The 26508-nt window shown below is 34.5% G+C and overlaps 1 protein-coding gene across 1 annotated transcript; it reads left to right on the top strand.

Annotated features, from left to right (window-relative positions):
- Positions 1–8126: 8126 nt before the first annotated feature.
- LOC120185892 (plant UBX domain-containing protein 5-like) lies at positions 8127–8839 on the top strand. Its single transcript, XM_039189979.1, has 2 exons — positions 8127–8664; positions 8746–8839. The coding sequence occupies exon 1, from the start codon at positions 8166–8168 to the stop codon at positions 8589–8591; it is 426 nt and encodes a 141-aa protein (XP_039045910.1). The 5' UTR covers positions 8127–8165; the 3' UTR covers positions 8592–8664; positions 8746–8839.
- Positions 8840–26508: the final 17669 nt, after the last annotated feature.

Here is a 26508-nt window from a genome sequence, read left to right as displayed (position 1 = left end):
AAAGCAGTGTGAAAATATCGGTCTAACAATGAGATTTTTTTGTGCACGTGAGTGAAATAGACTATAACAGGTATTATTTCATTCTTTTACAACTTCTTATTTTACCATTTTAGCTAGTTGAATTCAGCTTTATTAACATTAGCGTTCATTGGGCTAGCTGAAATGTTCATTTCATCACAAAGTCTTCGACTTGAGAATCACAGTGGAGCAAACATCGAACTGCCGAGTACCCGAACAATGTAATGTTTTGAACATAATCTATTCATAAAGCTGAGGCTTTTGAGTTTCCTCTTGAACCAATTGCCTTAGTGGAATAACTCAGCTTTTATTAAATATATGACTCTTACTTTTTATAGAGAACCTGTTATAGTCTATTTGTTTGGTGGAATTCAGGAAATCTCATTACCAAATTTCAATTTACCATCAACTGAATTTAAACTAGAAAAAGTTTCATCATCGAATCTCATTAATAGAAAAGTAATCTATTAAGTTTCACAATGTCACAAAAGACGCCCCACGTTGTATGCTTCTAAATATCAATACTAAGCCTTTTGTCTAATTCCTTACATTAGAGAAAGCTCTCTCATTTTTGTGGAAATTGTAGTATTTGGGATGCATTTATTCTGAGGTAAGGTCAGGGTCCTTTTTTTCTGGTATTCAATCTTGATACTTTTTTCAAAGATGTATAACTCTTATTGTAAAGAGCTTTTAATCTAATGATATTTAAAGAAATACAAGATTGCAAAATTGAGTCAGTGCTCATAACCTTAAAAGCAACACACATTTATTACCAAAAAGGCGAAGAAAGGAACAAAAACATGTTTAAACAAAATGCTACAAAATAAGATAAAGCTTCATGACTGATGAAATGATTTCTTCTTTGATTAGGATGCCCTATTACTTATCCAATGCGATGAAAATTAACTTAGTCATGCTTTGATGCCCCCATTTAAGTTTGTCATCCATTGTTCCACCAATTCTTGTTTCCATATCTTATTATCAACAAGTATCTTTATTTTCTTTAACAGTGGTCTACAATTCCCTATAGAATGCCCAAATACCCCCAAATGGAAATCACAAACACTAACCTTATCATAGCTATGAGCAGAAGGGTTTGGTGGAACTTTCATTGGCCTTGGTATGATGTATTGACTTTTAATCAAATGAGGGTACAGATCTGAGATAGAATTTTGGAACACCTCCAAAGTATTTCTTGATCGTGGAATTTTCTTTGGTTGGTCCGAAACATTAATTTCACCTTTTCTTTTGTGGTTTTGGGACTCTGGATGTGATATTCATTCACATTATAATCCTTCGCTTTTTGATCAAGTGGGCTTTTGGATATTACTTTTAAGTTTCCTTCTCTTATTGCATTTTTAATCAATTCTCCACTTGTCACAAGATATTTGAATCCATTCTTTGAACTTGCCAACATTAACACATAGAAAAGAGCTGGAAGGGAATCATGAAACATATATGATATCTCTTCTTCTATTATGGGAGGTTGAACTTGTGCTGCCACTCATCTCTATATTAGGGCATAATCTTTAAATCCTTCATTGTCTTTCATCCTTATTTCTTGAAGATCCTTACGTTTGGGAGCTAAGCCTTTAACATATTGATATTGTCCCAAAAATGTATCAGCTAAATCAACCCATCTCTTGATCTTCTCTTGATGCAAATGATTGTACCATACTAGTACTGGCCCAACAAGACTATCATGGAAGGAGTGAATTAACAAATCATCAAAATATAGGTACCCTTCCATTTTTCTGCAAAATATCCTTAGGTGGATTAAGGGACAACTGTTTTTATCATATTTTTCAAAACCAGGCATCCTGAATTTATGGGGGATAACCAAATCTGGAACCAAACTGAATTCCCTTGCTTTTAATTCTTCGTGAGAGACATTAACATCTTTCATAGCTCTAATTGCTTCCTCCATCTGCTTGAATTCATCCTCATATTGCGCATAGTTAATGAGGCTATTATTTGGATTCAAGTAGGAGGCCCCAGGGTATGTTATCATCCTTGATACATTAACCTGATAGTATTGTTGCTCTTTAACGATCATATCTTCTTTATCAGAAGTCTTAGTTTCCATTACTTAGACATATGATTCGATTCATCTTGTAAAAATCCCAATGTTTCACTACTCATATCTTGATGTATGCCGTCAAGCTATTCTTGCAGCTGATCTTGTAATCCCTCGTGAGATTAACCCATTGTTTCCATGATGATGACACAGTAATATGAATGAATAATCTCGATTTTACTGTTACAAAACCTTTCATGAATTATTTACAAGTATGTAAAAAATACTTAAATAAATACATGAGATGTAAATGAAAAAAATGAGAATGCAAAATGTATGTATGCAAAAGGTATTATTCAAGAGTGATCATCTTAATACAACTTTTATTGAACACAAAAGTTTTGATACATCAAACAAACTTTACATATAAGGGATAGCTTTAACTCTCAATTTCTCTATTTCCTTAAAAAGCCAAATTGATTTCCACTCGTGCTCAGGTGTAGAGTTGTCAATATGCTTTAACTCTTGCGTAAAGCCAGCTAAATCAATCAGTTTACCAGCCACATTGCTCGCTTGGGTAGTAACTTCCCTTATGACATCATCTTTTTCCTTCGCTTACATGTCAATTCCTGGATTTGTAAATAATACTGTTCATTTTTCCTTGTAAGGGAATCTTTGTGATCAATAAGTTGTTGCACGTGATCCAAAAACGTCATCAATCTCTTATTTTTGGTTTTAAGGTCTTCTAGTTCAACTTCAATTCCACACTGATGGACATAATGTGAATCCACCATTTTGATTATGACTTTATTCAAAATTTGATTTTCGGCTTGGCATCTTTCCAACTTGATGTCGGTTGTATCGTGCATTTCTTCTCCAACCCATAAATCATGAAAAAACTTCTTTCCCTGATCTTCATGTTTCTTGAAATTCTTTTTCAATTTAGTGACCCCTGTTATCCACTCTTTCGGGGTATTTCCTAAACTAATCTTTTAAAAAGTTTGACTAATCATTTAGAGATCCTTACGCAAGGTTTCTATCTCTGCTCTCAATTTTTCATTATCATTCTTCAAAATTCATATTTGAGCCTCGTTCTTCAGTAGATTTCTTCCTTCTAGATGCCTCCACTGATATTCTTATCTTTGAATACCTTTGGTATCAACCTGTCAGGATAATTAATGACCAAACTAGATTGATCTTGAGTTTATGAAGTTAGGAAATGAATCTTAGATGATGATGAATTCTGAATACATGTTTTCTTTTCATATCTGGGAACTTTTACAATTATTTCTTTAGGGTATCCTGATGAATTGTTGGTATGGATGGTGATTGTGCAAAATTTCTTACATTGGTTAAAATCAGAGGTCCCTTGTATATCTGAGATTGTATGATTAGGTTCATTGAGCTTTCTCTCTCTCTTTGTGAAGAAGTCACTTTTTCATTGGTCAAAACAGATATTTTATCCATCATCTTGGACATTTGCTCCTTTATCTCTCGTATCTTCTTTTTCTCTTCAACGAACATACAATCTTTGGGCACATAGCTCTCTTCAATACTTGGAGTTCCCTCATGTTGTCATTCCTTGGTTGTGTTATAGTTTACTAGATCATAAAACCTTTTATCCATAATGAATTTTTTTGATAACCCCTCTCGAATCAATACCTTCTGGTTATGTCATGATTATGCAATGTGAGCAAAAGAGAGTAATATAAATAAGTTAGAGTAAATAAAATGTATATAAAAAATCATATTTGTAAATATATCATATCTTCATGCATTAGTTCCATGCTTTGTTTAGAAAAATAACCTAACAGCATGATTTCTAGTTCGCATGCATTTAATAAGAAAATATGATAATATTAAGTAAAATAAAAAGACTCAACATGCTTTTCCTTTGTGTACTTAATCTTTACAAGACTCAATCGGGTTAAGCTTCACCTAGACTCTAGTTCTAAGTTTATTATATGCTGGGTTTTGGCTCTAGAGTAAGAAGAGTCAACAAATTGTCCTTTGTTGGTGTCCCCTTGGACTGCCAAGCCCTTAATCCTAGTCCATTATAGACTTTTGGATTAAGTTCAATTCAAAGGAACACTGATGTAAGGAACTTGTACCTCTTCAATTGATTGTGGATCTATGAAAGAAGCATAACAACCTGCATAAGTGAATGGCTCAAAACAAATGGTTAAGGGTGGTAAACGTATGGTGAATAGGTAGGCTATTTAATAAATGAGAGATGGAAGAGGAAGATGATTGATATGGCTATGGGTTTGGTTAATGAAACAATGGGATAGGTGTGAGGATATTATCTAAAAGAAGACTCAAAGAAGAACCAATGCTATACAGAGTAAAGATCCAAACTTTATATTGCTTCTTTAAGGGGTGGTATAAAGGACTTTGACCCACTAGTTATAAGAACTAGGAACTAGAATGATCAAGGGGAAAGGGGTTGATGCCACAAGTATGAAATACTTAATAAGTCGATAAAAGTCACCAGGACTAAAGAAAGAGAATAATCTCACTTATATTAATCGAAAAAGATCTGATTACAAATGAAATATGCTTTCCTATTTATAGGAAATGGAGAGGCATGGTCGAATGATTACAAGGGGTTTCGGCCAGCCTTGTGTCTTCCTATAGAGTCATAATTTAATTTAAAATAGAGATGATAGTTCAGTTTAAATGGAGGGTAATAACCCTTGGCCGAATAACTCTTATGTCCCTTCAAGTTGGTGTCAATTAGATGAGAGATGATGTTTGGCCGAATAAAGAGAATGCTCTTCATCTTGGCGCATAAATGATACCAAATGCAATGCACATGGGGGCTGCTCATATGGCACGTACATGGGTGTTCTAGGGAGCCTTGTGGTGTAGCCTTATACATAGGATGATGACTGGTTATGTGCTCCATCTTGGGCGTGCATGTGTCTCTTTCAAGCTTGCTTGAGTGTGGAGCTAGCTAGCAAGCATGGGGCTGTTTTAGAACAAGCTTCCTAGTAGAGTCCTAGTAAGCTCCATAACATCATGTTCATCTACATTCAACTACTATTGATATCACTTTTGGCAACTCAGCTCCAAATTGTCCAACTAGCTGAGTTTAGCTAGCCTTGAGCTCCTCTAGCTGAATTGAGCTTTCCTTAGTGTTCCATGAGCTGCCATATACTTTGTGAGCTATTTGTGAGCTGCATATGATGTCCAAATAATCCACCAAGCTACCTCAACGTGCTTCACACTCCAATGTACCTACAGGTGCAAGGAAACAAAGTAAGTCCATGACATTGAGCTAATATGAGCTAAATACCTTGTTGCCATGTATGATTATGGTAATGTGAGCTATGTTTGAAGGTCATAAGCTAATTATATCATCTCATAATATGTGTGAGCTAATGCATAAAGCCTAAGAGCTAATATGAATGCAAATGAACTAATGAAATGAATTATAAGTATGCTGCCTTGATGTATATGTGATAATCATGCTTTAATATGATTATAAGACTATCCTAACATGCTTAACATATTAAAATTACAATGTATATGATGTGTTCATACTAAGTTATTCATTAATTACATAACAAGTATTCTTATCATGAAATGTATTATAAAAGCATATACTATATAACTAATATTAAGTACATTCAATATAAAGATGTTCAAGAGTACTCCCTTTATAGGTGAAAATGTGCTTGCATCATCCCCCCCTTCTTTAGGGCGATTTGTCCTTAAATCGAGTTCATTATGTCCTTACATAGCTTCACGTCTTTTTGCTAAAAGAAAACACCCTTTGAACATTTGTGTTCTTCTAGTAGGTACCCTTTTGTAAGATTTCCCTTTAGGCCTTTCTTTAGAACATTATTTACCAACATCTACCTTTTGGGAGTGATCTTCTTTTAAGGATATCCCTTTTGGAATTGAACCTTCACGTGGTTGGTTCTGAAAAAAGAGAAGATAATAGGTTTTAAATGAAGGGTTACTTACCTTTTGGTGATTAAGTCCCTTGGTGAAGAGTTGTGACTTTAAATTCCAACCATCACCACTTTTCGTAGGAGACCCTTTATTTTTCAGCAATGAATCATCATGTTGCTTCATGAAGAAATTGGATTTCATGTTTTGTCCTTCTTCACTTTTCATTGGTGGTTTATCTTTATGCCATGCTTGTATACTCTTTCGCATATGCAATTGTTCTTGTTGTACCTCTTTTGGCGTCAAAGGCCTTAAGGTTACCTTGCATCATCATGCTTAAAAGTGTATTGATTGTGATAACAATCATGAATGGCCCTTTTGTCATACTGCCATGGTCTTCTGAGTAAGATGTGGCTAGCATGCATAGGGACAATGTCACAAAGTACCTCGTCCTTGTACCTACCAACTGAAAAAGGAATTAGAACCTATTTGGTAACATTGAACTCACCTCCTTCATTGAGCCATTGGAGTTTTTATGCAGTGGGATGCTTTGATGTTGCCAAACCAAGTTTTTCAACCATAAGAGTGTTGGCTACGTTTGTGCAACTCCCTCCACCGATAATCATTGAGCAAACCTTGTCCTTGACATGGCATCTTGTATGGAAAATATCATTTCTTCAAAGATATCAACCACTATAGCAAAACAAGTATATAGCGGCGTTTGTCGCGGCATTTTCAAAGCAAACGCCACTAAATTTGTACATATAACGACGTTTATATCCAAAACGCCACTAAATGATAACATTAACGGCGTTTTTCAACAAACGCCGCTAAAACTCGTACTTTAGTGGCGTTTATTCGACAAGCGCCGCTAAAGATAAGTACTTTAGCGGCGTTTTTTTTAAAAACGCCGCCATAGAATCGTTCTTTAGTGGCGTTTTTGAACAAACGCCGCAATAGGGTACATATATTGTGGCATTTTTAGATAAACGCAGCTAAAACCTAGTACTTTAGAGGCATTTTATGCAAAAACGCCGCTAAAACTTGTACTTTAGTGGCGTTTGTAAACAAACGCCGCCATAGAATCATTCTTTAGTGGCATTTTTAAACAAACGCCGCAATAGGGTATATATATCGTTGCGTTTTTAAATAAACGCCGCTAAAACCTAATACTTTAGTGGCATTTTATTCAAAAACGCCGTTAAATACTCATACTTTAGTGACGATTTTAGAAAAATGCCGCTAAAACCTAGTACTTTATTAGCGTTTAACCATTAACCCTTTCTCATTTTTCCCCCCTTAACCTATTTTTTCATTCCCGCCGTTTACCCAAACCCATATGATGCTTCTTCGCCAATCTCACTTTAAGCAACGCGAAACAATTGGTTTATTTGTGGGAAAAACGCCAATAAAGCGATTGAAATTTGTAATAAACGCAATAAGACAGATACCCACTTTTCTCTTTCAATTTACTTCTTACTTCCCAAAATCTGGCAACCGTAGAAGGACTGAGGGCTCGTTCATCCTTTAAACCTGAAATCTTTGATATTAACAGCAACGACGAAGCATGTAGGCCTTGGCATCACAGGTCGTCAATGGCTTTCACTTGGGGCTCCTCTCTCAGAATCACTCTTCTTCTCCTCCTTCTTGCTGCTATCGTTTTCTCTTGTTATTTCTTCATATTTTTTTCACATACAAGTGAGATTTATAATATTAATTGATAAAGTAAATACTATCTAAAAATATAACATTTAAATTTATATATAATAATATTTTATTTATTTATTTAAAAATAAAAAATATTAATTATATCAAAATTAAATATAAATAAATAAATTTCAATAAAATATAAAATTACACCTCGTATTCATTTTGAATTATACTTTATTATAATTTAATTTTTATTATTATATGACAATTAATATAAAATTTAAATAGACAAAACCTTATAAATATTAAATTACACCTTACATTCATCTTAAATTTTAATTCTATTACAATTAAAACTATTCATAGTTTTAGATAAATAATAGTTATTGTTCTAAATTATACTTTTACTATAAATTAAATAAATTAAAATCATAAGATAAATAATATATTAATATTGAAATTTACAAGTAATTAAAAAAATAATTAACCACATAAATACACCTGTAATGTTACTTTGTAAAGAAAGGGTCATTCAACAACTTTTGCTTGTCCTTTCTATTTTTATCAGAAAAAGAATTGAACAATGGAACACGAAACTCAGCAGCAAGGAAATCCTAGTAACCCAACTGCCGATCAAAATGCTGCTTTGATCAACTCCTTCATCGAAATCACTTCTTCTTCCAAAGAAGAAGCCCTCTTCTTTTTGGAATCCCACCAGTGGGACCTGGACGCCTCCGTTTCCACCTTCTTCGACAGCAATTCTACCGCCGTACAACAACCGCGCTCAATCGCGCCTCCCGTCTCCGGCACCGTTAACAACTCTCCGACTTCCTCACCCTCTGATTCTGCTGATTATTCTCCCTCGCAATCGCCTTCTAGGTCCCGCTCCCCTTCTCCTGCCCACCCTTCTTGCCCCCTTATACGCTTAGGTCGCGCCGCAACGCTGATAAGAAACCGTCTGGTAGTGACGGAAGCAACGCTCATGGCGTTCGTACCCTCGCCGATCTGAACCGGTCCCCTCCTGGTGGGTCCGACAGCGATTCCGATGAAGGCCAGGATTATTTCATCGGCGGTGAAAAAAGGTACAACTCTTTTACCGTGGCCTTCATTTTTTGTTAGGATTTTTTGTTTTGCTTCTTTAGTTTGTTTATCTGGGTGAGCAGTGGGATGGTGGTTCGAGATCCTTCGAAGCATCACGATGTGGACTCGATTTTTAATCAAGCGAGACAAGCAGGAGCGATGGAAGGATCTGATTATATTGCACTTTATTGCTTCTAGCTATGCACTGGAGTTGTTAAGATTCTAGGAACTAGAGTTGAAGTTGCCTTGAAGGTAATATTCTAATCTTCGATTCTAGATTTAATTGTATTTTTCATGATAAAGTTCCATTTTCATGATAACCTATATAAATATTTCAGGACTTCAGACATGGGACAGACATCCCCGTGCATTCTATAACTTATTTGGGTAGGCAGATAGGGTTGAGAAGGTTGCTGAAACCATCCAAAGATTGGTAGGGTTCGAGATTCCTATAATATATTTTGAAAGGTTAAAATAGTTGTTGTGTTAAACTGTTGCAAAATGCTGCATATTACAGGAACAGGGTGATCTGAAGCTTAGAGTGCAGACTTTGGAAGCTGAAAGGGCTTTCCAACGTGTTAATGTTGTTCAGAAGACAATAGGAAGTGTGAGTTAAATTTTATAATTATATATATATAATTTTTTTCTTTTTATCTAATTTTATAGTTTGGTATATGTTTTTAACCATGAAACCATTTAAAATTCCTTTAAACATTATTTTGCACTGCTGAATTATTGGCTTTCCCATATTTCCAAGTGGATGCAGGAAGTTTCTTTTTCTTTGGGTAACATTAAGTTCTCTTACATGCATCCTTCCATAGGTTGGCAACTTGTTAGCTAGGGATGTAGGCCCCGCATGATCCCCTTCCCCTACTGTACTTGCATTCCCTTGGCATTCTGTTCTAATGGGGTATTCTAGAGAATTTCGAAAGTGATGGGATTTTTGACAATGGAGTTCACGAGTTGCATGATGTGCATGCTTTTCATGTAATCGTTGTAATGGTTTCGATGGTACCAGTTGCAAAGTTGGGGTAAATATAAGCCAAGATTTATGAGGAATACAAGATTAAGTAGGGTCATGAATTCTTAAGGATTTCAGTTCTCCCTAGCTTTCCAAATATTATCTGTTAGTGCAATTACCCAGTTGGTTTTTCCCTCTATGTTGATGAAAACAAGTTTTCTTTGCAGATTCTGAAGGATTTTCTGTTATGGGTTGATAAGGATCTTGGACCTTGGGGTCCACTTGTGATATAAGTCACATTGAAATCCTCCTGTAATTTCTTTACGCTTTCATTAGCATCTATTTTTTTGTTTACTTTATGCATTGCATTTGATTTGCTATTGTACCAATCTAATAAACGAAATATATATTGTTCATTGTTGTCAAGACATTTTTCAACTAATTAGTTGTGAATAAAAATATCATAATGTTTTCCTTTCAACTTATATTTCTTTGTTGACTTGCAGGGTTGTTGCTTACTTTCCTTTCACACTTAAAGCTTTTGCATTGAAAGCCACTGTTCAGGTATTTTATAGTGTACTGGTTCATTAAAATAAAGAAATATGCATTTCAACGCAGAAGAGAGTGTGTATACATTCTGTCCATCGCTCTTATTAATAAATATATGTGCATCAATAACAAAATGGTTCAGCGAGATCTAGATGGAAATCGATGTTTCAAGTGATGAGCATTGACTTTTTATTTACTTCCTAATCTTTCATAATCATAATTATTTATAGTTAATTTTGGTAAGTAGCTTGTATTTCATAATTTTCATTTGATATTATATTAAAACAAGAAAATTGTAAGATTTCTTTTATCTTCTTGTGGAAAATTCACCATTAACAAAGGTAGCAAACCTTTGTATATGTTGTTTATCTTAATTAGGAACAAGTACAACCCTTTTCTAGGTTCATAACAGTTCCATGAATTATGCGCTCCTTTCTTTTAAACATTGCTTTCAAAGTGCTCATATTTGTCTACTTGAATGGTTTATTTAGTGTCCCTAGGTTTTCTGTGACCGATAATTTTAGGCTTTCGACTAACTATGTAAATTATACAATTTGATTCAACTAACTTTTGTCAAACTTCCTGTTCTAGGACATGGCAGGGTTGATAGGCCATGAATTAGAGATTAGGCTTGAGGAGTACAGTAGTGGGCAGCCTCCAAATATAACACATTTCTTCTTTCCCCTTTTCTGTATGACGAGAACTTTGAGTTTTATCACTAGTTCACTACTAGTGATGGTTGTAAATGGTCTGTTTGTGTGGTATAGACTACAAATTGTTCTTTCCCATCTTAGGTGTTATTATTGTTTATTCTAGTTAACAATGTTGAATTACATTATATTTTACGTAATTTAAACTTTGATTTATTATTATGGATTTCAAGTTTCTTGTTATGGATTTCAAGTTTGTTGTTATGGATTTCAAGTTTGTGTCTTAATTAAAATTTATGGTTGTTAATTAGATAAAGCTAAATGATATTAAATTTAGGTGTTGTAGAGCAGAAATTAAATATGCAAAATCAATTAATATTAACTAATGAAAGGTAATTAGCGACGTTTGTATAGAAAAATGCCGCTATAATTCTCGACCTTTTGCGGCGTTTGTTCCAAAAACGCCACTATAGATATGAACTTTTGTGGCATTTGTTCCAAAAACGCCGCTATAAATCTCGACTTTTAGCGGCGTTTGTTCCAAAACGCCGCTATAGATCTCGACCTTTTGCGACGTTTTTTCCAAAAATGCTGCTATAAATCTCGACCTTTTGCGGCGTTTGATCCAAAAACGCCGCTATAGATCTCGACCTTTTGCGGCGTTTGTTCCAAAAATGTCGCTATATATCTCGACCTTTTGCGGCATTTTTTGTTATCAAACGCCGCTAACTTTAGCGACGCTGGTATTACCGGCGCTTCTTGCGGTGTTTTTTCTATTGCCGCGATTACTTTTAGCGGTGCTTAAAAACGCCGCTATAGGACAATAAAAACGCCGCTAAAGCTCTGTTTTGTTGTTGTGAACCATGGTCTGCATTTTCTTCAGTTTCTTCATCTTGTATTGTTTCAGGTTCCTCGTCAAAAATCGGCTCCTCAGAATCTGATACAATATCTCCATTGTCAAGTATTATCATGGCATTTCGGTTGGGACATTGACTAGCAACATGTCCTTTCCCAAAACATTTAAAACATTTGATGTCTTTGGATCTCTCGAAAGTACTGGTTTACTTCTCTTTACCCTTGCTAGATTTGCCCACTTGTTGAGTTTTGGAAACTTCTATAGGATCCTTAGCTTGTGCTGGAATTGGTTTCCTGAAGGTGATAGGCTCTTGCTTCCATTTGGTGGCCGAACTTGGGCTGCTCCGATTGTAGGTTTTTTCTTTTGAGTTGTCGTTCAATTTTCATGGCCACATGTACCATCTCTTCAATCTCTACAAAATGTTGAAGTTCAACAAGGTTAGCAATATCAGGATTTAGGCTAGATAAAAACCTTGCCATGGTTACTTCTCTGTCTTTATCAACATTGGCTCGGATCATGGCTATCTCTATTTCTTTGAAATAATCTTCAACGCTCTTACTTCCTTGTTTTAGATTTTATAGTTTATGATAAAGATCTCGGTGATAATGAGTAGGCACGAACCTTTTTCTCATAATGGCCTTAATTTCTTCCCATGTAGTGATGGGGCGTTCACCATTTTGTCTTCTTGAACTCACCAATTATTCCCACCAAACTAGGGCATAGTCCACGAATTCCATAGCAGCAAGCCTGACCTTCTTTTTCTCCATATAATTTTGGCATTCAAAAATGTGTTCGATCATGATTACCCAATCAAGATAGGCTTTAGGATCAGTTCTTCCTTGAAATGGAGGAATGGTTACCTTGATGTTGCTGAAGTTGTCATTCAAATTTCGATGAGCATCTCTTCATGCTACTGATGTTACTTCAGCCTCATCTTCTTCAAATTCTTCTTTCATTCTAGGGCGATTTACTCTTCGGTTGCCTAAGGATGCTTCAAATTGATCAATACGATCATGCAAAGGCCTCAATTCTAATTTTAGTAATCTGGCCATTTCAAGCATGATTACTTGAGTTTTCAAATTAGGGGTTTCTCTTTCACGGGTTCATCCTGGAATTCGAGACATGGTTAGTGAAATAAGAAAAGAATAAGATGTATAAAAGACCTTACCAGAATATACTCTCACAAAGCCTCACGAGTCACTCCAAGGAAACTTGAATGTCACTCAATCCGCTCGTGTTTGCACTCTAGGACTTAATGGCTTTTACTTATCCTCTTCTGATCTCACACACGCTCCATCCTTTTTCCTCTCAATTCTCTTGTCCCAAGTTCTAGAGGACTTTACTCAAAACCGTATCAAGTAAATTTTACTTGTTTGGCGTCGGCTGCAAAAGGGTTAGTAGGAATGGAAAACAAAATATAATGAAAGGGTGGCGTAGAAATAGAAAGAAGAGAACAAAAGGGGTTACTTACACAAGTCACTTCACAACCTTCTATTACCGCAATCAATTTAAAAAGGCTTACTTGAATGGCTTGGTGATGAGAATTGTTGATGAGTGCTTCAACTTTCTTTCTTTTCTTTTATTTGCTTTTCTTCTTTTTGAGTGCTTTCAATTTCTTCATTTGAGTGCTTTATTTTTCTTTGCTGGATTTTTCTTGATTTCTTTCACTTGCACTTTTTTTTGTATTTTTCTTTTTGTTGTTGTTGCACGTTGTTTTCTTATACCAAAGCTCTGATTCCACTTCATGTAAGGCACTTGTACCTCTTCAATTGATTGTGGATCTAGGATGGAAGCAAAACAACCTGCATAAGTCAATGGTTCAAAACAGATGGTTAAGGGTGGTAAACGTATGGTGAATAGGTAGCCTATTTAATAAATGAGAGATGGAAGCGGAAGATGATTGATATGATTATGTGTTTGGTTAATCAAACAATGGGATGGTTGTGAGGATAGTATCTTAAAGAAGACTCAAAGAAGAATCAATGCTATAGAGAGCAAAAACCCAGACTTTATATTGCTTCGTTAAGGGGTGGTATAAAGGACTTTGACCCATTAGTTATAATAACTAGGAACCATAAGTATCAAGGGGAAAGAGGTTGATGCCACAAGTATAAAATACTTGATAAGTCAATAAAAGTCACCAGAACTTAAGAAAGAGAATAATCTCACTTATATTAATCAAAAAAGGTATGGTTACAAATGAAATATGCTTTCCTATTTAGAGGAAATGGAGAGGCATGGCCGAATGATTACAAGGGGTTTCGACCAGCCTTGTCTCTTCCTATAGAGTCATAATTTAATTACAAATAGAGATGATGGTTCAGTTTAAATGGAGGGTAATAACCCTTGGTCGAATAGCTTTTGTGTCCCTTCAAGTTGGTGCCAAATTGGATGGGAGATGATGTTTGGCCGAATAAAGAGAAGGCTCTTCATCTTGGCGCCTAAATGATACCACATGTAAGGCACATGGGGGCTCGTCATATGGCACGCACATGGGTGTTCTAGGAAGCCTTGTGGTGCAGCCTTGTGCATGGGATGATGGCTGGTCATGTGCTCCATCTTGGGCGTGGATGTGTCTCCTTCAAGCTAGCTTGCGTGTGGAGCTAACTAGCAAGGATGGGGTTGTTTGCGAACAAGCTTCCTAGTCGAGTCCTTGTAATCTCCACAACATCATGTTCAGCTACATTTAGCTACCACTGATTTCACTTTTGGCAACTCAGCTCCAAATAGTCCAACTAGCTGAGTTTAACTAGCCTTGAGCTCCTTTTGCTGAATTGAGCTTTCCTTAGTGTTCCATGAGCTGCCATGTACTTTGTGAGCTGCATATGATGTCCAAATAATCCTCAAAGCTACCTCAACATGATTCACACTCCAATGTACCTACATGTGCAATGAAACAAGGTAAGTCAATGACATTGAGCTAATATGAGCTAAATACCTTGCTATCACGTATGATTATGGTAATATGAGCTATGTTTGAAGGTCATAAGCTAATTATATCATCTCATAATATGTCTGAGCTAATGCATAAAGCCTAAGAGCTAATATGAATGCATATGAACTAATGAAATGAATTATAAGTTTGTTGCCTTGATGTATATGTGATAATTATGCTTTAATATGATTATAAGACTATCTTAACAATCTTAACATATTAAAATTTCAATGTGCATGATGTGTTCATACTAAGTTATTTATTAATTACATAATAAGTACTCTTATCATGAAATGTATGATAAAACCATATAGTATATAACTAATATAAAGTAGATTCAGTATAAAGATGTTCAAGAGTACTCCCTTTGTAGGTGAAAACGTGCTTGCATCAAACACACTTCCTTAAGTCCATATGGAGGTGAAAAACACACGAGGAACATTAGGTGTGAGCTCAAAGAATGGACCCCTATCCCATACGGAGGTGAAAACCACACGAGGGAATAGTTTCTCATTCACTTAAATAGGATAAGAGAGGGGTTTTAGCTCATGTCATGAATGTTGTGCACAGTATGTGAGGAAAAGCATAAAAAGAAATAAAATAATATATACATCATATAATTATATTCTAACGACTGAAATTAAATCTGTACACATAAAAAATTAGTAAAATAATAAAAATAATTAAAACAAAGTTATTATTTACTACAAAGAAAAATAATAAATAAATTGGTGGCTGGACTCTCATTTTAAAAAAATTCCCCAGTAGAGTCGCCAAGTTGTCGAGACGTTTCTCTGCCCTGGCGACGGAGAGTGCAAATAGTACATCCCAGATGGTATAACTAGTCTCAAAAAAGTAAGTGTTTATCCTCCATGAATCAGATGAAACATCAAATTGTAGAGTCACCACCAATCTTTTAATTCGATGAGATTGGTCACCAAAGTGTCATATTACTTTAATAGAATTCCTAAGAATAATATTAAAATAATACGACTCGGGTCTGTTTACTAGAAAAATGAGTTCGGAAGTCGGTTACGTATGGGGAAGCATTAGCACCCCAAAACGCCCAAAATTGGTATCGGTATTTATTAATTAATATCTTTGCAATAAATTATGATTTTTTTTTAAAATTTTTTTACAAATAAATACAATAATAGGAATATCATTTCACACCAATAATCATTTTAAAATACCTTCTTAATTAAATAAGAAGATATTTAATAATCTATTGTATGAAATAATATAACTTAAATACATATATATAAAATAATGATTAAAAATAAAAATATCAAAATAATAGATTATTAATACAAAGGTTACATATTTTATGTACTAAAAATATAAATAACATTAATGATAATATATTAAAAATTAAAAATATCAAATATATTGGTTAAATTATAAAATTATAGTTTCTAATTCAAAATATTATAAACTATATATATTAATAATATAATTAACCAAATAGATTAATGCGAGATTAAAATATCAATAATTAAAAATAAGGACTAAATGTGTAATTTTATCCTAAATATTTATGTATGTTCTGTTAGGGCTAAAATATAAATAATTAAAATTTAAAAGCCAAATTAATATGCGAAGGAACCTGATTTAATGACCGAATTGTGAGGTTACAAAGACAGAGGGACCATGCGTATAATATTCCCATCCCTAAATTTACATAAAACCCCCTCCCCAAAACGACGCCGTTCGAAGAGGGGTTTAAATGCCCGAAAATCAGCCCTAAAGGAGCCATTGTCTCCATTTTTGTCATTTCTCTTATCTCTCTAAAAATGAAAGAATCCATTCTCTCTGCCTTCTCTCTAAAAGCCTTCGTCCGGAGGGAGCCTAGTCACCTGCCGGCCGCCTTGCTCCGGCGCCGGCATGGTGGCCGGAAATTACAAACATATCCTAAATCATAGCCTAATTTACCCTAAAGCCAAATCTAAAGGTATTTTAGCCTAAAACACTATCAAACGACATAGATCGAAGGTTTTTACCTTCGTCATTTCGGTCTTGCGTTAGCGCGTGAAGGCTCTGATATTCACGTAGTCTCCTCGGCAAAATAATTTTGCCTATTAATGAACACATGCATTGTGAAATTTGAATTCATATACTTGGTCAGATTTTAGAAGTTCATGTCAATATTTAAATGATTTTTCATGAACACTGTTATCAGTAAAACTTGTTTACACCATACAAAGATTAAATTAACAGTCCTATTTATTGAAAAAGATGAAAAATAATTCTCTAGTATGAGTAAAATTGATATTGGCATTGATGGAAAGTCGTCTATATGCTAAGATGGGCTTATGTAATATGAAAATGCAGACTTGTAGATTAACTTAAGCAGCAAATGGATTTCTTCTATTATAAAACAGTGGTTGTGTCAATTTTCGACTCATATGCTTTTTTAACATTTAGAAGTTCATGTCAACGTTTAGATGATTTTATACGAACATTGTTATAGATTTTTCTTGTTTATACCATACAAAGATTGAATTACACAATTATATTGTACAAGGGCTATAATTCACTTTTAACTATAGTTTGACTATAGTATCAAGACTGTCTAGATACTTTAACCAAACAGTGTATTAATAAATACATTATAATGATTTCATACACTATGGGCAAGTATGATATTATAAGTTCCTTTGTTTACTGGCATGGTAAAATTTTAACAGCATTTTTAAGGTTATCTTGTGTGTTCGATCTCTTTCTCTGTTTCTGTGAGAGTTTTGGGTTTTTGAATGTTCTGTGGCTAGTTCGACAGAAATGGAAAGGAAGTTAGAGAATTTTTCGGTTCGTGACAATGATCATTTAGAATATGAAAGCATTGGTCTGCTTTGAGGATCACGGGTAACTCATGGAGAGCATCCTTTAAGCCTTGGAGAAAGCAGCATATGGAATCAATTTTTTCAGGTATTTTGTTAGGCTTATTTGAAAATAAGTTATTAGAACTATACTACATCTGTGGTGTTTTCTTTTATGTTAAATGCTTTAAATAAAGATTGTGAACACTAAGTTGAGCTTCCTCCCATTAATTTAGTTCATTTATTTTTATTGGAGCCTGACTTCTAGTGCTTAGTTGACGTTAAGGATAGTAGAAAGAAAGAAGGATAACAACTATATGGACAGAAGTGAAAAATCATTGAAGGGGTATTGCACTTTGATGTAAAATCTATTGAATTATAATTAAAAGATTTAATAGTTTCTTGTACAATTGTGCTGTTGTTAGCATTAAAATATCTATCCCATATATTATCTTTAGCTTTAATTTACTAAGAATAATCATATGTTTTATAATGTGTTATATGATTATCTCTGTTATTATTAGATCCTGGTATTTTGTATTTATAATTGTCAGTTTTATATAGCATTATAGTAAGAAATCCAAGAAGTTGGACGAGGGGAAAACATCCAAGAAGTTGGACGAGGGGAAAACAATTCATGCTACACATACTAGTTTTTGGTCAATACTTAGTTGAGAGAACATGAACTGAGCATTACTAGTTTACAACTATATTTGTATACCAGTTTATACATGAAAGTAGTGACGGAGAGCTCTGATTTTTCAATTATTAATTGAAACTTGTTATTTATTTTATTCTCTAGTCCTTAAAGTTTTCCTGATTTAGCAAGCATTTAGGAAGAGGTTTTTTCTCATTAGTTTGCTTAGTTTTCTTGCGATGTTAGTCATGTTGTTGATGAGACGATTTTTTTTGAAATGTCCTCCTTTTAACTTCTAGATAAAGATTAAGTGACTTTTTTTTGGGCTGGTGGTACTTCAAGGACTCGAAAATTATAGAACATATTGACCAAGATGTGAAACACACTCATCCAGACATGAACTTCTTTTCCAGAAACTCGCAGCTTGCAAAGTCTAATCGGGTATGCATTTTCTTTCTTATGATTTTGTTGTTTAACCCTTTGGACTCAAGTTTTGATATGAGAAACAAAGTCATTTCTGACTTATACCTTGATTATTCAAGATGCATTGAAGGACATATTAATTGTATTTGCCAAGTTAAATCCAGGTATAAGATATGTTCAAGCGATGAATGAAATCTTGGCACCTCTATTTTATGTATTCAGAAATGATCCCGATGATGAAATGGCGGCATAGATCTCATTATCTTTCCTATCTAGTCTGTATTATTTGTTTTAATGTTTTTCTTCATACAAAACTTATTGGTGCAACCAAAAAAAGTGTTTTCTGCTTCCTAAACCTTTCACTTTTTCAGCTTTGAGATTTACATTTTTTTATTGTTTGGTGTTCTTGTCAAACCTGTCTTTTCCCATTTCTATCTACAACACTATTGCCACCAACTCCCACTTCTCAATATTCATTAGAATACTAGAATAGTATGATATTGAATTAGAAAAGCTTGGTTAGGCTTGTAAGCTATTTGAGTATAGCATTAGGATACTTGAATTCAACTGGCTTAGTGGCTCGAGGTTTTGATTAGACTATGACTGAGCCATATTATGTTTTTTTCTTATAAGCCGAATTTGAATACCTTGTAAGTGCAAGTGTCTCATTTACCCTCGTAAGCCTCAGCTCCTCTGTAACTCCACTCCCCTTCCTCCCTTGTCATTTCTTGGCATGGCAATTATTTCAGTCAAATCTTAACTGCTGTGAATAAATATCACATATTGGCGATGGGAAGGAAGAATACACGGATGATGACATTGATGATATTTGTAAAGAATGGGTATCTTATGTGGCAAACTTTATTATGTCGTGATATTTTGTATCGACATATGATTACAGTATTTTTGATAACTTAATGTTAATATATTATATACAAATGTATTTCTTATATATAATATGATATATATATTTAGTATTATGAGGCATTAAATGTGATTTAGTTTGATTATCTGTCAATCTACAATATATATATATATATATATATATATATATATATATATATAATTTACGACATACAATCACGACACACGAATGTGTGTCATCTTTTTTAATGACGTTTGCTTCAGTGACACGCAATATAAGTCGTAAATGTAAGTCCTAAATGCGTGTTATAAATTTATGACACACAAATGTGTGTCATCTTCATTTATGACGGGGGCTTCAATGACGCGCAATGCGCATCATAAATGCGTGTCATAAATGCTTTTCATAAATGTGCGTCATAGATTTATGACACACAATTGCGTGTCATCTAAGATTTATGATGGTGGGTTCAATGACGTGCATTTGTGTGTCATCTGTACCCATAGATGACGCGTAATGCGAATCATTAAAGGGGTTTTTTCTAGTAGTGCTTGTAATAACTTTCGCGTTAACTTTTATATTTTATTTTCATAACCCAATGCATATTCAAGAGAATACAAAGTACATGAGTAGAACATAAAGTGTGCACTAGGCACACTACGGTGCCAATCATAACGTATCACAAGATGCACTTCAAGTGCATATCGTAACATAAGCACCAATAGTACAGAATGTACCATAACTTAACTTGAAAGTACTCAACTTAATGGCAAGCCAACTGTACCTGCAACTCTCAATGCAACATACAATGGGCTTTTAAATCATATCATAATCATTAAATAATTGACCTTTCAAAATCAGAAATATTTTTAAGTCATCATCGTAAAACATAAACATAGGCAGTTCATACCCTAAATCATCTGTAAAACTTTATGCAAACATTATATAAATAATTCATATTAAAAATAGAAAACATACTTTAAAATAATAAGATGTTGACTTATCACAAGGAGTACCCAAGCAAATTAATTAAATAAACTAAATTTACTAATTTTAACACTTTACTTATAAAACAAAATATTAATCTAACCATATAAAGCTCTTGTACTACCTTCAAAGAAATATTATTTTGTATTAATGTACATATTTAAAAATTATTCCTCTTGTACCACTAGAAACTAGACTCAAATATTAATCTAACCATATAAAGCTCTCCTTATAGTTCAATTTGTACCATTTATAGTGAATTTTCAAAACTAACTTCCAGAAGATATTTTCAGCAGAATCTGCTGCCCTGTTTTCTGACCTATCCTTAATTAAAAATTCATATAATTTTGTATACTCATCGAAACCAGTATTCGTTTGTTTTAAACAAACCCATAGTAACTCCGTCACTGACTCATCGTAAGCCAATTGTAACCCCCTAGACCCATCCTATGTGTTTCGACCAAGTCTACTGAATTACATAAAAAAAATTCTTAAAATATTTTTCCAAAAACATTATTCGATAATTAATAACCATATTACAAATGTCTTTTATAAAGGTATAATAAATAACGATAAAAGTTTAAATCATAAATATAAAACTAAAAACAATTACATAAAGTAAAACATGTCATAAACTTAAAGTACGATAAACCAAGTATCAATAGAAAAAATCCATAAACATCATCATCGTAAAATGAGTAAGACAAAATAAAGGCCCATGTCTCAAAATTAAAAGCAATTTGGAAGATAGAAACATTACAACAAAAAGTTCTTTTATAATGTGGCGATCCTTTGAGTGCCTGAATTGGTGTCTATCCATAAGTATCTGAAAGGGGGGAAATGGTTTGAAAAGTGAGTTAGGGCTCAGTGTGTCCTATTACTGTAATAAAAACATAATATGAAAACCATCAAGTAATTGTCTAATAAAGTATCATGGAAATCCTGATAAAACATAAGATATTAAATCACGTAGTATACCCTCCTTCCGTACACCATATGCAATTCCCTAGAACTGTGTCCATAGGGTAACCTTATACCCATTGGGTATAAGGATCTAACCTAAGGGAACATCTTGGGGCCTGAAGGCCTACCCAAGAGTCACCTTAGGTCTATAAGGATTTACCAGGTTAATCATGGTTGTACCTTCATACTCTAGCCTACCCAGATAATATCCCCATAAAATAGCTCACATAACAAGCAAAGATTTCCATGATCCGTATTCCGTAAAATAATACCATCCAGTGAAAATAATCATTCAGATATCACACATCATTCCCTCATAGTTCATGAACCATCATCCATTGAATCATAAATTTCAGTGAAATATATATCAAATCAGATAAAGCTATCGAATATCACAAAGGGAACATACCTCGTAAAATAGGGCACACAGAAAAACTACTGAGCATCGGCCTCGTCACGCTCTACTACACCGCTCGAACCTAATTCATAGAAATTAGAGTTAATATTGAAGTAATATTTAAAATTGGGGTATTCAAAAAGTTCACGGTTCATATGAGTGACTATTAGCTCCCGTGGCCTAACGGATCGAGAAGAGTTGGGTCGAGATGGTGAGAGGTCAGATAAGTCTTTAGTACCTTCAAACTATAATAATTTATCAGTCTCAAGTCTTACTTTAATTTTTCTGAAATTAAAACATTTAATTACTTAAGCATAATTGGATTTGACGGTTAATTTGGAGGCTTTTGGGTTAGAATTTGGCAAAATGGACTTCAAAATCAGTCTTAGGACGTCGAAAAACATAAAGTAGGGATTTTCAGAAATTTTAACTTTTCGGTCAAAGTCAACGGTCAATGGTCAGATTAGTCAAAGTCAACTGTCTGACTGATCAACGGTCAAATCTGACCCAATTCAAGGGTTCGGTTAGGTCAATGGGTCGGGTAAGTGAATGGTTCGGGCAGACGGGTTGGGTTAATTAGTTTCTAAAAATTTCCTTGGGTCAAATAAGCCCCACGCGCACCGCTGGCGCGTGCGGCGGCGACTGTGACCCATTTCACATGCCGAATTTCCCCAGTTCATCAATGAACTCAATTACACCTAAGAACCAATCTAATATCACCAATAAACCAATCCAATATACCAAAACTGATTGGTAACTTACCCACACCGGCGACCGATAATGACTCGTCATTGGTGAGTAAAACCGGTTGGGTTTTGATCTCGTGACACTGGTGAATACAGTGGAGGTAGCGGTGAGGTGAACCAACGCCTGGCACAACAGATAAAGGGCTAAAATAGGCAATGATCAAAGGGGGTTTCGTCAGCTAACCTCTGCTGATCCACGATGAATGACGTTGTTTCTCGGCGAATCAAAGCTTGGGTAATATATTTTTACCGAGAAATAAGAAATGGTTAAATCCTATTTTAGTCCTTGTATTCTTTAAAACTTCCTAAAATGATCTACTAACTTCATCAATTTTTAATCTAGTCCCTAAATTTTACCCAAATCAATCTTTAATTAATTCTCTATTTTTTCCAACAAATTTGGGTTGTGACATTTCTCCCCCTCTAAAAGAAATTTTGTCCTCGAAACTTTCCTGGAGTAAACAAATATGAAAACTGAGTCTTTTTGGATTCTTCTGTCTCCCAAGTGGCATAAGCATGACCTCGATTACTCCACTGGTCCTTTACCATAGGAATACACTTGTTCCTCAGCACTCTATTCATCATATGATATATCCAGTCTCAGCTCAACATCCTTTAATTGAATGATGTGGCTTGGGTCTGGACGATAAAGCCTAAACATCGACACATGAAAGACATCATGAATATGACTGAGCTGAGGAGGCAACTCGAGCTGGTATGCAATAGGTCCTACTCTCTTCAACATACAAAATGGTCCAATAAATCTTGGACTCGATTTACCCTTGTGCCCGAATCTCAGCACTTTCTTCAACGAAAAACTTTTAAAAATACTTAATCTTCAACCTCAAATTGGATATATTTCCTCCTCTGATCAACAACAGACTTCTTTCATATGCTTCTTTCAGGCGATCACGAATCAATCTGAATGTGTCCTTAGTCTCACGCACTAACTCAGGTCCCAAAGTCTTACGATCACGCAACTCAGTCCAACAAATTGGGGTGCAACATGTACGCCTATAGAGTGCTTCATACGGTGCCATAAGAATGCTGCCCTGGAAGCTATTATTGTAAGAAAACTACGCTAATGGCAAAAAGTTCTCCAACTACCACGAAAATCAATCATGTAGCCCCGCAACATATCCTCTAGAACCTGAATCACATGCTTAGATTGACCATCATTCTGTGGGTGGAATGTTGTACTAAAATCCAATCTCGTATCTAGAGCCCTTTGCAATGCCTTCCAGAATCTCAAAGTAAATCTCGGATCTTAATCAGAAATGATAGATAACGAGACACCATGAAATCTGACAATCTAAGAGATACACAATCTAGCCAGCTTGTCCAACGTATAATTTACCCGCACAAGAATAAAGTGAGTCAGATTTGTAAGCCTATCAACTATCACCCAGACCGAATCCTTTTTTGAAGAGGTCAAAGGTAACCCAAAAATAAAATCCATAGTAATACGCTCTCATTTCCACTCAAGAATCTTGATGGATTGTAACAAACCCAAGGATGCTGGTGCTCGACCTTAACTTAGTGACAAGTCAAACATCTAGCCACAAAATCAGAGATGTCTTTCTTCATGCCAATCCAATGATACCTCTCTCTCAGATTTCAGTACATCTTATCTCCACCAAGGTGCATGGCATATGAACTATTGTGAGCCTCGCTGAGGATAGCCTATGTCAACTCTGCATCATCAGGCACACAATATCGACCTTTGAAACATAACACTTCATCCTACTCAAATGCATAATCTGAGGTTGTCCCCTGCTCCACTTACTCCAAGATAGGAATCGAGAAGCCATCAAGAGATTGCTTGGTCTTGATCTCCTCAGCCAAGGTCCAATTAACCTGTAATTCTGCTAAAAGAGTGCCATCATCAAATAAATTCATCCTGGTCATTAAGGACTTCAACTTAGCTATCTCTTTCCGACTCAAAGCATCTGCAACTATATTAGCTCTACCCTAGTGATAATCAATCACGCAATCATAATCCTTCAATAACTATAGCCAATGATGCTGCCTCAGATTAAGTTACTTCTGGGTCAGAAGATACTTTAAGTGTAATATCTCAAATATTAGACCGGGGACTATATCGAAAAGATTTAAAAATTTAAGATTAACTTGAATAAGTGGTAAAAGATGATAAAAAGTATTTGGAATAACATTTAGACTAAATTGTATCAATAGATAAGTTAAGAGGGAACTTTGGTCTTTTAAGAGGAAAATGAATTTAAAAATATATTAGGGATTTTAAATAGGAAGAAAGAGGAAAGTAAGGCATTCCTACACTTCTTCTTCTTCTTCTTCTTCACGTTGGTGTGCTTTCCTATCTAGCATATGGTAAATTTCCATTAGCTAGTGTTTCCTTTAAATTATGGGTTGCTCTGGTAACATTAAGTGATATATATGCATAAGGAAGGATTAGATGGGATTAAAATAAGGAGATAAGCGAAATAATATTGATTTTAGAAAATGGGTTTTGAAATGATATGTTAAAACATGAGTGTTTATTGATGTTTACTTGTAGATTTAACTTGTTAAAGAGATGAATGAGAGACTATAAACATTGGATTAGTTTAAAAACAAGATAGAAATTGTGGTGTGATTCTTAGAATCAAATGATCTAAATGAGGGAAGGTTAGTATGTATAACTAATGAAGAGTTTCGTAGCATTTTTGGAGGTAATCATAACAAAATTGGACCTTATTTGTGTAATAATGGGGTTAAAAATTATAAAATCTAGGCACTGGTATCAGTACTGATAAAATAATACTGATACTATAGGCTAAGATAGGATGAATCAATTGCGTAGTATTGACATTGATTCAATCAGTATCGATATCGAATGGAAGGTATCAATACCATTTAAAACAGAATGCAAAAATGGTATCGATACCATGGGAATGTATCGGTACCCTAGTAAGGTAGTATTGATACCATGATAGGGGTATCGATACTAAGGAACTAGAAATTGTATGAAAGGCTAAGATTGTTGTGGAAAAGTTAATAATAGGTATTTTTTAGTAATGTTTAAGTATAATTGTTAGGAAATATACTAGCAATTTATATTATATATGTATCTAATGGATATGGAATAGAAATCAAGCTCCTGAGTCAAGTAAAGCAAAAGGCAAAGTCTAAGTTCCAGAGTAGAAGTTTGTGCATTTTGGATATCAAAGCAAGGCAAGCCAGGTGAGTACGTTTATTATATGCAATCTATTTAAAGACAATATGCAATAAGTTTATTTAGAATGTTTAAATTTTAAAGAATGTTTTAAAGTAATTACTAAGTTTTATTTAATGTATGGAAATCATATTATTAATAAGTTTTAGTGTATGAACTGCTCTAGAACGAATGAATAAAAGAATAATGCATATGGATGCATTATTGGCATGAAAGGATGTCATAGATGAAATGCATATGGGTGCATTATCGGCATAAAAAATAATGCATATGGGTGAATTATTGGCATGAAAGGATGCCATAGCTGAAATGCATATGGTTGCATTATCGGCATAAAAGAATAATGCATATGGGTGCATTATTGGCATGAAATGATGCCATAGCTGAAATGTATATGGGTGCATTATCGGCATAAAAGAATAATGCATATGGGTGCATTATTGGCATGAAATGATGCCATAGCTAAAATAAATATGCGTACATTATCAACAGAAAAGAATAATGCATATAGGTGTTACATTTATTGCTATTAGAGCCACAAGTTTAGTCGATTCTCGGCCAAAACTAGTTCTATTTTAAAATAGAAAAAGGATTACTTGCCAATAAGGTTGTCAATGTGACTGAGATAGTGTCATTAGAGGGTGATTGATAACACTCCTTGCTAATTTATATTATTATTATTATGTTTGAATAGATGTCAGAATTCTCAAACTCGTGAAGAGCGGGGGAACAAGAAATGTAAGAAGGAACGGGACGTGAAAGTTATGAGGATAATAGTGCACATCCACTTCCCTCTGAAAATGCAAGTGCACCTGCAGCTCAAGGGATTTCGGTGCCTGAGTTTGGAACTTTCATGCAAACCCTTGAT

The sequence above is a fragment of the Hibiscus syriacus genome, unplaced genomic scaffold (genome assembly GCF_006381635.1).
Source record: "Hibiscus syriacus cultivar Baekdansim isolate YM2019G1 unplaced genomic scaffold, ASM638163v2 tig00113145_pilon, whole genome shotgun sequence".
In the NCBI taxonomy this organism is placed as follows: Eukaryota; Viridiplantae; Streptophyta; class Magnoliopsida; order Malvales; family Malvaceae; genus Hibiscus; species Hibiscus syriacus.
The sequence above is the reverse complement of the archived record's forward strand: the minus strand, read 5'-3'. Positions and strand labels throughout refer to the sequence as shown.